Genomic DNA, 13161 nt, shown 5'->3' with positions numbered 1-13161 from the left:
TATTTGATAAGACACAAGATAGAAAATCGACCAAAGGAAAACAAAAACAAGGAAATGAACTTCCTACAATATTTTACCAATTAATGGAAGAACACAATTGTGTTGATGCATGGAATCCACATAAACAAGACTTCACTTTTTATTCTGCAAGACACAATTCTTGGTCCAGAATAGACATGTGTTGGATCTCATCTACTATGACAAGCGATATGTTGGAAGCTGAAATTTCCCCCTCAACATTTGCTGTAAAGGTAAAGGTTCCCTTGCTCGAAAGCCAGTCGAATCCGAAGATGAAGATTTCATGGACAGAACACATGAAGCACTCCTGAGAGGGCAACAGGAGCAGGAAGGAAAGGTAGCTCAGCAAATGGAGGAGCACCTAACAAAGGAGGAGGGCGCATGGAAGAAAGTAACCCACAGGTGCAGGAAAATCAGGAGACATTGTGAGCCTCTGTTGTTAAGCAATAGGTTCAAGGATCTCCCAATAAATATTGATTCTGGACCACTGGAACAAGGGCTACTCCCCCAGCTTGCCCAAAGCTTGGAGAAAATTTCTCAGGCCCCTGTGGATGAGAGGACTTGAGCTTCTGCTCCCCAATGTAGGCGAAGGTGTGTGCTGGTAACTGGGGATTCCCTACTGAGAGGAGTAGAGGCTAAAGTGTGCTGACTGAACCTGGCGTCTCGAGAATTAAGCTGTCTATCAGGTGCACACATCCAGGATGTGACAGAAAGGGTAGGAAGGCTCATCAAGCCCACAGATTATTATCCTTCCTTGCTCATCCACGTGGGGAAAAATGATATCGCCCAGAACAGCCCAGAACGTATTGAAAGAGACTGTGGCTCTGGGTAAAAAGGTGAAGGTCCTGGGAGCACAGCCTGTGTTTTCATCAGTTCTTCCTGTTGAAGGCTGTGGCTTTGGAAGGGAAAGAAGAATACTGTAAAGAAATGATTGGCTATGTAAATTTTGTCATCAGGAAAGGTTTGGTTTTTTGGATCATGGCTTACACTTTCAAGATGAAGCTCTTCTATCAGGAGATGGTTTGCACCTCATAAGGAGGGCTATTAACTAAATCTGATGGGGAAGCAAGACAAAAGTTCAAAGCCTAATATAATGCCAGTAACTGTCAAGAACACTAAAGATTTGCGGGGAGTGATATATATATGCTAGGAAACATTACCTGTAGGTAAGTACAGAAACAAAAAGTTCAGGGCACATAAACCATGGATTCCAGTGTCTCTACACTAATGCGCAGAGTAAGGGAAACAAGCAGGTGGAACTTGAAGTCCTAATACAGGAAGGGGACTATGACCTCATAGGCATTACAGAAACTTGGTGGGATGACACTCACAACTGGAATATCAGGACTGAGGGGTACAACTTGTTTAAAAGGAATAGACAAATAAGGAAGGGGGAGGAGTAGCTTTATATGTAAAGGAGGTAGAAGCTTCTGAGGAAATATGTTGTCGAAGGCTTTCACGGCCGGAGTTCATTAGTTGTTGTAAATTTTCCGGGCTGTATGGCCATGGTCTTGGCATTGTAGGACCTGACGTTTCGCCAGCAGCTGTGACAGGCATCCTCAGAGGTATAACACAGAAAGATGGAGTACTCTCTGTGTCGAGGCGAGAAGAAAAATGGTAGGCAGGTAATTTATATCTACGCAGGAAGGTGGGGTAGGGCTGAGTCATTATCTTGTAGGAGTTCCCCAGGCTGTGACATGCTAAAGGAGAAGCTTTCCTGGGGAGGTTCTTTTGCATATGGATTGGCTGTTGAAATTCTAATCTTATCTGTAGTGCTGTTGTAAGAGGTTGAGTACCTGTGAAAGAGAACAGTCTTTATCCAGTAGAGGTTGTAAGTAGCTGATGACAACAAACAACAAACCCCAGCCACCCCCTATAAGTAATGGTTGAGAAGGTTCTGTTCCACTGTATCTGATGAAGTGTACTTGCACACAGAAGCTTATACTTTGAATAAAACTTTGTTGGTCTTAAAGGCGCCACTGAACTAAAACTTTGTTCTACCTCACAGGGTCACTGTGAGGGTAGAATAGAGAAGGGGAGACTGTTGTAAGCCACTTTGGGTCCCCTTTGGGGAGAAAAGTGGGGTATAAATGTAATAAACGAATAAATAATGGATTTTATTATTAACATTTTAGTTTTTTTGTTGTTATATTTTTAATCTTAAAATTGTATTAATTGTTATATTATTTTACATTATCAGCTACTTTGGACAGACTCCAAAGAGTGCAGGATATACATCTTTTAAATACATATATCAATGAAATAATTATTATCCATGCCTCACCAATTGCTAGGCAATGGATACAGATTATTGGGGGCGGCAGATGGCATGAGGGGTAATTTTCTGAAGTTTTAAAAGTTTATACACTTTTTTTCTTACATCAGAATGTGATTTTCAAACACCACAAATGTTTACCCAATCAGAAATTGTTCATTAATCTTTAGTTTTTACAACAATGGTACTCTTTTTACAACAATGGTATTCTTTTAAAAAAGAGATGCTTATATGAAATGGATAAAAATATACAGTATAAAATATGGAACCTTACAACAAACAAAGATGTCAGCCTGGCAGAACTTTTGCTTCTGAAGTAGTTTAAAGTCCCATTTTTAGTGCATGATAATTTGTATATGTAACTATTAATAATGCATAATATGTCTACATGATCCCCCTCAAACATAACTGTCTGCATGCAGTTAAATGGTGGCTGGTTGCAGTCTGAAAGTTACATGGTAAAATCTTTTTTTTAGAGGACTAGGTTGTGAGGATTTGGCCCTTCAAAAATAACAGTGGCTATGCTGTGACCATTAGTGGCGGAGTCTATAGCACAGATGAGAGCAGAAGCAGGCACAGTTAACAAGCCAGATGTTGTCAGGTGGATTTTTTTTTGCAATGTTTACCTAGCCTCTACAGATGCCAGGTAAGCCCCAGATGTGACTGCAGTGAGTGAGCAGCCAGCAAACAAAACCATAAGGGACAAGCATGAACAGCGGAATAAAGTGACATCTGGGTAGCCTACTGGCAGCAGACACGTTGTAAATACGCCGGGCCATACAAAAAGGAGACAGGAATGACTCAGGGCTTGCAGTGAGATCCAAGATCAATGTGTAATAACAGATGTGTCAAAGCCGCTTGTGTGGAATGGAATCTACAATCTGCTGAGGTAATACAGAAATCCAAGCAGTAGTTTCAATCCACTGCTTGTGTTGGTTTTCATCTATAAAACTCATTACAACCTGAGACCCACAGTAGGGTTGCCAATGCTGGACTGGGAAATTCCTGGAGATTTAGGAACAGAGTCTAGGGAGGGCTAGGTTTGTGGTGAGAGCTCAGCAGGGATGTGATGACATAGAGTCCACCCTCCAAAGTAGCCATTTTCTCCAGAGGAACTGATCTCTGTGGCCTGGAGATCAGCTGTAATTCCAGGAGATCTCCAGGCCCCACCTGGGAGTTGGCAACCCTACCACCTGGCCTGCCTAGTTATTATCATTCTGCGATCTCAGTTTACTTTTTATTTGTATCAGGTTCTTATCTATCAGCTGCCTTTCTTGTTGATTCCCCAAACACTTGCCCCCAATGTCATGGCGTTCCAACAGAGAATCCTCGGATACAAGTAGCTGTGATTCTTATCCACTTGTGTTGGTTGACAAAAAACAATAGACATATTTAGAAAATTAAATTTCAGTTTACATATCTCTGTGTATAAACACACACAGAAACACACACACATTAAGCAGGCTATAGAGTTACTGGCTCTACACATAATTCTCATTCTTTTTGTACCAGTCTGGGTTATAGGATACAGATAATAGTAGCCTTGAATCATCTGTGGAAGTCTATCTTCATGCGTTACAATTCCACCTCTGCAGTACTTAAATAGATGCAACAAACATGAAACTGAGCAAACTTCAGAGGATGGAGGAAGACAGGAAGGCCTGGCATGATCTGGTCCATGGGGTCGCAAAGAGTCAGACTCGACTGTGCAACTGAACAACAACAACAAGTATCCAAACCTCCAAACCAATGTCTACATAAAAGTGGTATAGTATACAGATATGAGAAGCAGAATATACAATTGACCTGATGCTTGTGGTGTCCAGATCCACTGTTCTTGCTTCCCTTTTGCCAGGTCCATTGAAGTAAAGAGATTTTCCATCACTGAGTATCCCACAGCCATTTCCGACCTGACCTCCAGTAATCTTGTACCAGAGAGGGCTCAATTTCCTCTCAAACCTATCAAACATCTCACTGTGGTTGGGTATGTTAGACACACAGGTCCCATGTGAGGCTTCAAAAGAGGAAGAAAAAATATATAGGAGATGCTTTGCTGAAATAAACTAAGTGATGACCAGCACCATATGATTCATATATATTTGCTTCTTCAAAGAAAGCTTGGAGCTGAGTAGATTCCACCATGTTACTATACCTGTATATGTTGCAAACAACCCATTCTACAGCTACACAAATTTCTCACCAATTATAAATCATCTCTCCAAAACAGAAGACATCCAACTGAACATTTAAAATCAGTGGCATTAAAATAGACCGCAAGCAGAAAAAAAGGTCCCACTAATGGGTTGGATTCCATGGATCCATTGCACTAGTGGAAGCACTTCACTTTAGCTGATCTATTCTGCTGGAAGAAAGTGCCTCTGCAAGCAGAATGTGTTGGAGGGATCCAATCCATTATGTTTAACAACTGCAAAAGCTTTAGTTTGATTTTGTCCCCCATTTTTTTGAGATTGTGTTTTTTCTTCAAGAGAAAAAAAATGGAGCATTACAATCCAGATATGAACAGAATTTTTTGAAGGGTCTGTCAGAATAAGGGTTGCCAAACTCCAGGCAACAATAACAACCATGATATAATTATGAAAAGTCAGTTCAATTTTTCAAGTGTTTGATAAATATTAAAACAAATTTAGAATCCAGTGGTATCTTTAAGACCAACAAAGTTTTATTCAAGGTATGAACTTTCGTGTGCACGCACACTTTTTCAAATACATTGGAAGGAAGGTAAGGTTCAAACTTACAGGCAGGGGCTGAACAGCAAATTAACATGTAACACGATGAAGGTGTTTTAATATATGCAAAGAGAAAACTAAATAACAAGCTAAGGTTATAAGGTCAACAGTTGTAAAGCAATAAATATGTCACAATAAGACTGAGACTCTCCATTCACTCCTCTCACTTAACAGCATATTTTCCCTTTTTTGAGATGGGTGTAGTGTATGTCAGCCAAAAATTCCAATATTCCTTGTATTGCATTCAGTATTCTAATATATTATTCTGAAAAAGAAACACACTAAAATACAGAGGACTGAATGAGTAAGCATATATAATAAAATAAGAAACCAATATCCCTGTTGAGTCCTGGGGAGGTTTTTGTTCCAAGTGTTGTAATAACTTGTAATTCAGTAATTTCCCTTTCCATTTTGTTCCTGAAGTTCCTTTGTAATAAAACAGCTACCTCGAGGTCATCCAGTGAATGCCCTGGAAGGTTGAAATCAGGCCCGAAGCCAGGATTTTTTAATTCGAGGGCCTTTAAATAAGTCAGGGGGCACTGACAACACTATTTTTTTTTAAAAAACACAACAACTCAGGCTTGCCAGTTGGAGCACCTGTAGACAAGGTTCCCTCTAAGCTGTGGAGTCCTGTGAGCAAAAATTCTACTTTGTGAGCTACTTGCATTAAAGTTGTGAGCAAGTGATTTGGCTCCTGCATAAATGAGTGTGCTCTGGAGCCCTCCTTCCTGAGCTAAGGCAAAAATGTGTGAGCCGGAGGCTAAAAAGCTGTGAGCTAGCTCACACTAACTCAGCTTAGAGGGAACACTGCCTGTAGACAGCTCGGAGACAAAGAGGCTGCTAAGTTATCCTGCGTAACTGCGAATGGAAGCAGTTCCTGAGCGTCCGGGCATGTGAGATGGCTCTGAGCATGGCAGCCTGATGCTGGTTGGCCTGGTCCCGCCGGGAGAGAGGCAGAAGGACTGGCAAGCCCCCACAGCCCTGGCCCGCCTTCGGCTTCTCCTGCTCTCTTGGTGGCAGAGCCTCGCCTTCCCTTTGCAGCCTCCTCCCCAGCCCACTGGACTCCTGACGAGTCTTGCCACCACTGCACTTGTGGCCACCCTTGGTTGATGCTGCCGGTGCTCTGCGGCCAGACAGGGCCGCCGCCGCCGCTGCTCCTCCTCCTGCTGGTGGGCCGCGCTGCTCTAGTAAGTGCCCCCCTGGCTGGCTGCCATCCCCTCCCTCCCTCCCTTGACAGCTTTCAGCCTCCACAGGTCTCTGGGAAGCTGGGAAGGCAGCAGCTCTTCTTCCAGGACCTTTGCCTTCAAATCACACTGCTGTTGCCATGCGGCTGGAGAGAGCATGCCAGAGCTGTACCAGGGAAACTGAGCAGTCGCTTGGGAAAGGGGCAGTGGCAGCAGTGGAGAAGCAAGCCGTGCTTGACAAAGGGACAGTGGTGGCAGGCCTGGGCTAGATGGAAGTTGTGGGGCCTTCTCAGGAAGTCAGGGGGCCGGGCCCCAAAATGCTCCAATGGAGCGAGAGCCCTGGTTGAAATGTTCTCCTACAGGTTTCTCAGTCTTGTGATTTCTGGCGTCAGATTTGTGTCCATTTATCCTCTGGTGTAGGGTTTGTCCTGTCGGTCCCATGTAGAGAGCCGAAGGGAATCATTGGCATTTAATGGCATATACAATGTCAGAAGATGAGCAAGTGTATGAGCCTCTGATGATGTAGTTGATGTTGTTAGCTCCAGTGACTGTGTTGTCTGGGTGTCTGTGGCAGCAAAGTTGGCATCTGGGTTTATTGCAAGCTCTGGTCCCAGTGTCCATGTTCAAATTAGATGTTGCATTATTGTATGTGAGGAGTTGTTTGAGATGGGGGGTGGGCTGTCTGTGCACCTGAGAGGAGTGGAGAGTCTCAGTCTTATTTTGACATATTTATTGCTTTACAACTGTGGACCTTATAACTTTAGTTTGTTATTTTGTTTTCTCTTTGCATATCTTAAAATATCTTCATCATGTTACACGTTAATTTGCTGTTCAGCCCTTGTCTATAAGTTTGAACCTTACCTTCCTTCCAATGTATTTGAAAAAGTGTGCGTGCACACGAAAGCTCATACTTTGAATAAAACTTTGTTGGTCTTAAAGGAGCCACTGGACTCTAAATTTGTTCTACTGCTTCATACCAACATGGCTGACCACCTGGATCTATCTTCATGATACATATTAATACATTTCTGTTAAATCACAAGGACATTCATATTCTTCATAATAAGAATAATCCAATGACACAATCCTCTTATCTACTGCAGGAGACTGCCTGGTCCTGTTCACCTCAAGCGTCATCCAATGCAAATAAAATGCAATAGCCAATAAGATGTTCTTAGTGTCTTTCTTATCCAAGTAGCATGAAAAGTCACGATTCTGCAGACTGGCTTGGTGAAACACCTGTTTCAATAAGCTTCCTCAGCGCGGAATTTGTGTAGATTTTACAAATTCTCTTCTTACTCAGTTTTTTGGCTGCATCTTCTCTCTCATAGGCATGAGAGCTATTCACGAATAAGAATAATAAGACACTAAGTATATCTCAAAAGGGTTATTTTATTCATCTACAGCAGGAGGGAGTGGCTTAAATGTTGATAATAATCTGTCTTCTAGTCTAAAGGGATTTCTAGATCAATTAACGGGGGCTCCACCATCTTTTCTGTCCTCTTCTGTAAGGGTGGTTGTTCTAGCTTTGATTTAATCAAGGACTTTCTTATTAGATTGTTAAAAGTTCTTGTCAAGTGAATTGTAGAGTTCCTATAAATCCCTATATTGAAAAACAACATAGAGGGGATTTTAGGTGAAAAAAAAGGTCATGATATGCTGTTTTCTGAATTTTTTCTACATATTCCATATCTATGTAGGGGACAGGCATGCCCAAAAAATAAAGAGATGACACAAACTTGTTTCTTATCTCCCACCAATTTATCCATCAGCTCCCATAGGGTTTTTAAGATTGTGATTCCATACCTACACTTAATAGAGAAGGTCCATCTTCTGGATCCTGATTTAAACTAAGTCCCTCATTCACATCAGAATCATTCTCCAAAACCTCAAACCAATTTTTAGTGGCACAGAGGGCAATTTATTTATTAAAAAGTTTTCCAATCTGCTTTGCTTAGCTTTTAATAAAAGGTTCATAATCAATCTGTCGTGCCTGGTTTTTTTAACTCATTTTAACAAATGAAAAGGAAGAGAACAGCAACCCCCTTCCAAACTCAACGTCTTCAAGGGGGAGGGAGGAATGAGAAAATAGATGGACAGCCACTCTCTAGCTTAAAAAAAGAACCCCTTCGAACGATAAAGAATAATAAAATATAACTAACAGGAGTCTAATAAAATAAAATACAAACTAATAACAACCTAAAAGGCCTGAAGTAGCCTAAACTAAGCTCAACTGCAAAGAATTAAAATAAAAACCCAAAGGCAGCTGCAGCCTCTCCCCACCCAACACTCCATTGCCTGTGAGGGAGAAGACAAAAAAGGTTGTCAGAGTTTAAACAAATAAATCTTCTACGTGTCCTGAAAGTTCAAGATAGAAAACCAAAAAAAGAAGAGAGATAAAATAAAGCTAAAGAATTGCTAGAAACATCCTACCACTCCTTACACAATTAAACTTAATAGGGAGTGAGATAAGGGAACCCACTGTATGCTGAAAACAATCACTCACAAAGGCAGTCCAAATTAAATGAGGGGGGAAGAATGAAAGGAGACTTATAATGAACAGGGAAAAAAGATAACAGAAGCAAATAGAAACCAAAAGTTAAGAGTATAAAACTCTTTGAAGCAAAGCACAACCTAAAAGCGTCAGCCAGACTAGCACCGGAAAACGGAAACTCACCTGAATAGGGTAACAGTTCTGTCTTACCTGTGTAGCCCAAATCACAGAAGCAGACCCCAGAGATACAATCCCCATGACCACTGCAATAGTTGGGACATGGCTCTGAGAAGTACACCCCATCTAATCCAAAAGGAGGCACATTCTTCTGTGAACTGCTGTCTTGGATCCAGCGGAATCTGGTTTTACTGTATATTAGGAAAAATCATAGCAGAAGATGGTTGCTGAATGCCTATCTGTTGCATTTCTTGTGTTCTCAAACTGTATGAGACCCCAAATTGTTCAAACAGTCTCTTTAATGACAAAAACAGTCTCAAAAATATACCCCAGCACTTTCTGGTTGCATGTATCACTGCTACTATTAAACACCCTTTAGGAAGGGCAGATCTACTTTGGGTCACTGTCTAATTATACGACATCTAATTGAGAAATTTGTGACTAGTAGATTGGTCTCGTTGTATGCTGCCTTTTTTTGACCTGAGATCTGCCTTTGACACTATATCTAGGGGATTGCTATGGGAGAAACTAAAAGCCGTGAATATAGATCATAGACTCTTACATCTAATACGAGTCCCATATTCAAATATATCCTTCAAAGTTAGATGCAACAGGGCTGGGCACCTTTCTAATTCAGTAATAACAGCAAATGGAGTAAAACAAGGCTGCGTCCTGGCACCAGTGTTGTTCAGCTTAGCTTTCCTTAGATATAATTGAGTAGTGGGGTGGCACTTTCTGAACATTCCACATGCTCCTAAATCAGTTGGCTCCATGATGTGTCACTCGGAAGCTGTCCCTATCCACTGGCTGTGTTGCCTGAGTACTGCCCACAGTGCACTCCATTAGCCATTGGACCATCAGCCGCCACTCAAGAGTACTCGCATGCTCCTCTTCCCTGCCCACTCCAGTCACTGTTCCCTGTCAGAATACACTCTCTCTCCTGAGCAGAGGTCATTTCGGGGGGGAACGCGGGGGATCGCAGTTCCCCCTGGTGAGGTACGGGGGGCGGGGCACATGACAAAGCCCCTCCCCCTGCTTCCGACCACCCCGCTTCCGGCCCTCATTCAGCCAGGAGGAGGCAGAAGAAGAGGGAGGGTAAGTTGCTTCCTCCCTGCCTCTCCCCACCCTTGCCTGCCTGGGGCCAGGGAGGGCCTTCGCGGGACTGTTGGGGGCGGGGTGTGTGGCCTTATGACACATTTCCGGTAATGTCAGGGGGTGTGGCGTATGCTAATGAGTTATGCTAATGAGTTCCCCTAGCTCTTTTTCTACGAAATGGCCCCTGCTCCTGAGGAAGACACTTTGCCTGCTTGGCTCCTCTGTGAGACTAACTTTTCCCTCAGTGGCTGTTGGTAGGCAACCAAGCTTGGTTCTGTCAGTAAAAAGACAAAGGAATGAAACCCTTTCCACGCCTTTGTGAGGAACTCACTAGGGCCAGTCCTGACTAGGGTTGCCAGCTCCAGGTTGGGAAATTCCTGGAGATTTTGTGGTGCTTCTGCCCCCCCAATGCTGCCCTACACAGGATCCACCCCCCAAATCTTCAGGTATTTCCCTACTCAGAGCTGAGAACCCTACTTTCCTCTCAGTGCCCGTTGCAACCAAGCTTGGTTCTCCTCAGTAAAAGGCCCTTTACACGCGTATTTTGGGCTTTGGGAGAAAACTTATTGGGGCCAGTCCTGACTACGGTTGCAGCTCCAGGTAGGGAAAATCCTGGATATTCTGTGTCTAAGGAAGCCAGTCTAAGGAAGCCAGAGTCTGGGGAGAGGCCTCAGCTGAACAGAATGTTATAGAATCCACCATCCAAAGCAGTTAATTTTCTCTAGGGGGAGAGAGAGATCTGTTGTCTGGAGTTCAGGTGATACCTAGCGATCTTCAGGCTCCACCTGGAGGTTTGCTACCCTAGGCATAGCAGTCAGTGCTTCAAAGCAGGGTCTGATAGACCCAGGTTCTTGCTGTGGAAGCTGAGTGGGGGATTTTTGACCAGTCACAGACTGTCAGCCTAACCTATCTCACAGGGTTGTTGTGCAAGTAAAAAGGGGGAGAGGAGAATGATGTAAGCTGCTTTGGTTCCCATTGCAGAGAAATATTACTTTTCCTCCTGGGAAACCATTGTTGCCAATCTCCAGGTGAGGGCTGGAGATTACTCAGAATTACAACTGTTCTCCAGATGGCAGAGATCAGTTCCCCTGGAGAAAAGGGTGGACTCTGTGTCCTTATACTCTGCTGAGATGGCTCCCCTATGACAGCCAATATGACATAGCAGTCAGGGTTTCAGAGTATGGTAGAGGCTGCAGGTGGGGGGGGAGATGGAAAGCTGAGGAGTTAGGGGGGAATAAAGGTAGGTTGATGCTTGGCTGGGAAGGAGATAGGGTTGCCAACTCCAGAGCATGGTATGGGGGAGATGGAGAGGCTGCAGGTATGGGGGAGATGGAAAGCTGAAGAGTGAGGGGGAAATAAAGGTAGGTTGGGAAATTCCTGGAGATTTGAGGTGTGGAGCCTGCAGAAGGTTGGGTTTGTGGAGGGGTGGGACCTCAGACAGGTACAATGCCATAGATCACTCAGAGTTATAATTGCTCTCCAGATGGCAGAGATCAGATCCCCTGGAGAAAATGGTGGGCTCTGTGTCATTATACCCTGCTGAGGTGCCCCCCCCCAAGACAGCCAGTGTGATGTAGTAGTTAGCACTTCAGAGCAGGGTCTGCCAGTCCTAGATTCTTCCTGTGGAAGCTGATTCAGTGATTTCAGATCTTCAGTGTAACCTACCTCACAGGGTTCTTGTGCAAAGCTAAAGGGGGAGAGGAGAATGAGGTGACCTGCTTTGGTCAGCACTTTGGAGAAAGACTGTACTTTTACTAGTTAGAGGCTACAAGGAGAGTGGAAGAAATGGAAACCTGAAGTCAGAGGGGCAGATAATGGCAGGTTGATGATTGGCTGGGAAGTAGTAGATAGGGTTGACAACTCCAGGTTGGGAAATTCCTGGAGACTTGAGGGGGGGTTTGAGGAGGGGGGGGACCTCAGACAGGTACAATGCCATAGACTCCACCCTCCAAACCAGCCATTTCCTCCTGGGGAACCATTGTTGCCAATCACCAGGTGAGGGATGGAGATCACTCAAAATTACAACTCCTCTTCTGGTAGTAGAGATCAGTTCCTCTGGAGAAAGTGGTGGACTCTGTGTCATTATACCCTGCTGAGGTCGCCACAGCTAATTGATGCTGAGTGCCCAATGCTGGGGCACTCTCCCAGAGCCTCTTTCTAGAGCTCGTTGTATTTATTTCCACAACGGACCTTATTCCTAGTATATTAATAATTTGGTTAGCAGAGTAGGTAACATTGATACCTACCTCCCTATTTTAGTAAATAGGAAAATCCCGGCTTTGCTATTTGCCAATGATATGGTACTACTCTCCAGAACCCCAGTGGGTTTGAAAAGAGCACTTAAGGTGTTTAGTTGTTATTGCAAAGAGAACCAATCAGAGCTTAACAAGTGGGTACCCACAAGAAGCATGCGGGGTGATTATCCCATTCCTCACACCTTTACTTCCTCCCTTTCCCCCTACCTTTGTCACCCTCTTTCGTCTCCCTTCTTCACCCCTTTTCTTACTCTCCATCTCTCCTTCATACATGTTACTTCTTGTCTCTGCCCCCTCATCATTCTCTTTGTTTTTCTGCCTCCCCATCTCATCACTCTCTCTTTCTGCCCGCATCATTCTCCCAGCCTCCTTCCTGCTTCCTCCCCCACCCCACAGCAGCAGCAGCAGCAGCAGCAGCAGTGGCAGAACTCCCAGCCATCCACCTGCTTCCTCTCCTCCCTAAAGCAGCAATGGCAGCTCTCTGGAAATCACAATGGATCTCCTAGCTACAGAGATCAATTCACCTTAGGGTTGCCAGCTCCAGGTTGGGGAATTCCTGGAGATTTGGGGATGGAGCTGTAAAGTACTGGGTTCGACACATGGAAGACTCGGACCACGACGTGCATTAAGACATGTTTATTGTACTTCACACAGGAACTGCAAAACGGCCCTGAAAGGCCAACTTATACACACCCACCCAGCACACCCACAGTCCCGTTGGAGGGTTTGAATTTCCCGTCAAAGTTGCTATTGGTGAATGCTGGGGGAACTAGGATCCTAGGTTCCTATTGTTTAGAGGAGCTAAGCTCCCTACTGTAGCCACGGACCCTGGTAGCGGTCCGCGTACATAACAGGAGCCTTGGGACAGTGAGGCTTGGGGAGGCAGACAGCCTCAGCAGGGTATAATACTGTTCAG

General features: G+C 44.1%; 1 protein-coding gene across 1 annotated transcript in view; it reads right to left on the bottom strand.

Annotated features, from left to right (window-relative positions):
- The window catches only part of RELN (reelin), a 585476-nt gene that overhangs the window by 116868 nt on the left and 455447 nt on the right, over window positions 1-13161 (bottom strand). Inside the window, exons 30-31 of the mRNA XM_015415052.1 lie at window positions 8929-9086; window positions 4100-4307 (exon numbers count right to left, since the gene is read on the bottom strand). Of these exons, the coding sequence (XP_015270538.1) occupies window positions 4100-4307; window positions 8929-9086 (366 nt within the window). The remainder of the gene's footprint in view (window positions 1-4099; window positions 4308-8928; window positions 9087-13161) is intronic.

This window comes from Gekko japonicus, unplaced genomic scaffold (assembly GCF_001447785.1).
Source record: "Gekko japonicus isolate JY-2015 unplaced genomic scaffold, Gekko_japonicus_V1.1 scaffold5, whole genome shotgun sequence".
NCBI lineage: Eukaryota > Metazoa > Chordata > Lepidosauria > Squamata > Gekkonidae > Gekko > Gekko japonicus.
Note: the sequence above shows the minus strand (reverse complement) of the source record. Positions and strands in the feature narration are given on the sequence as shown.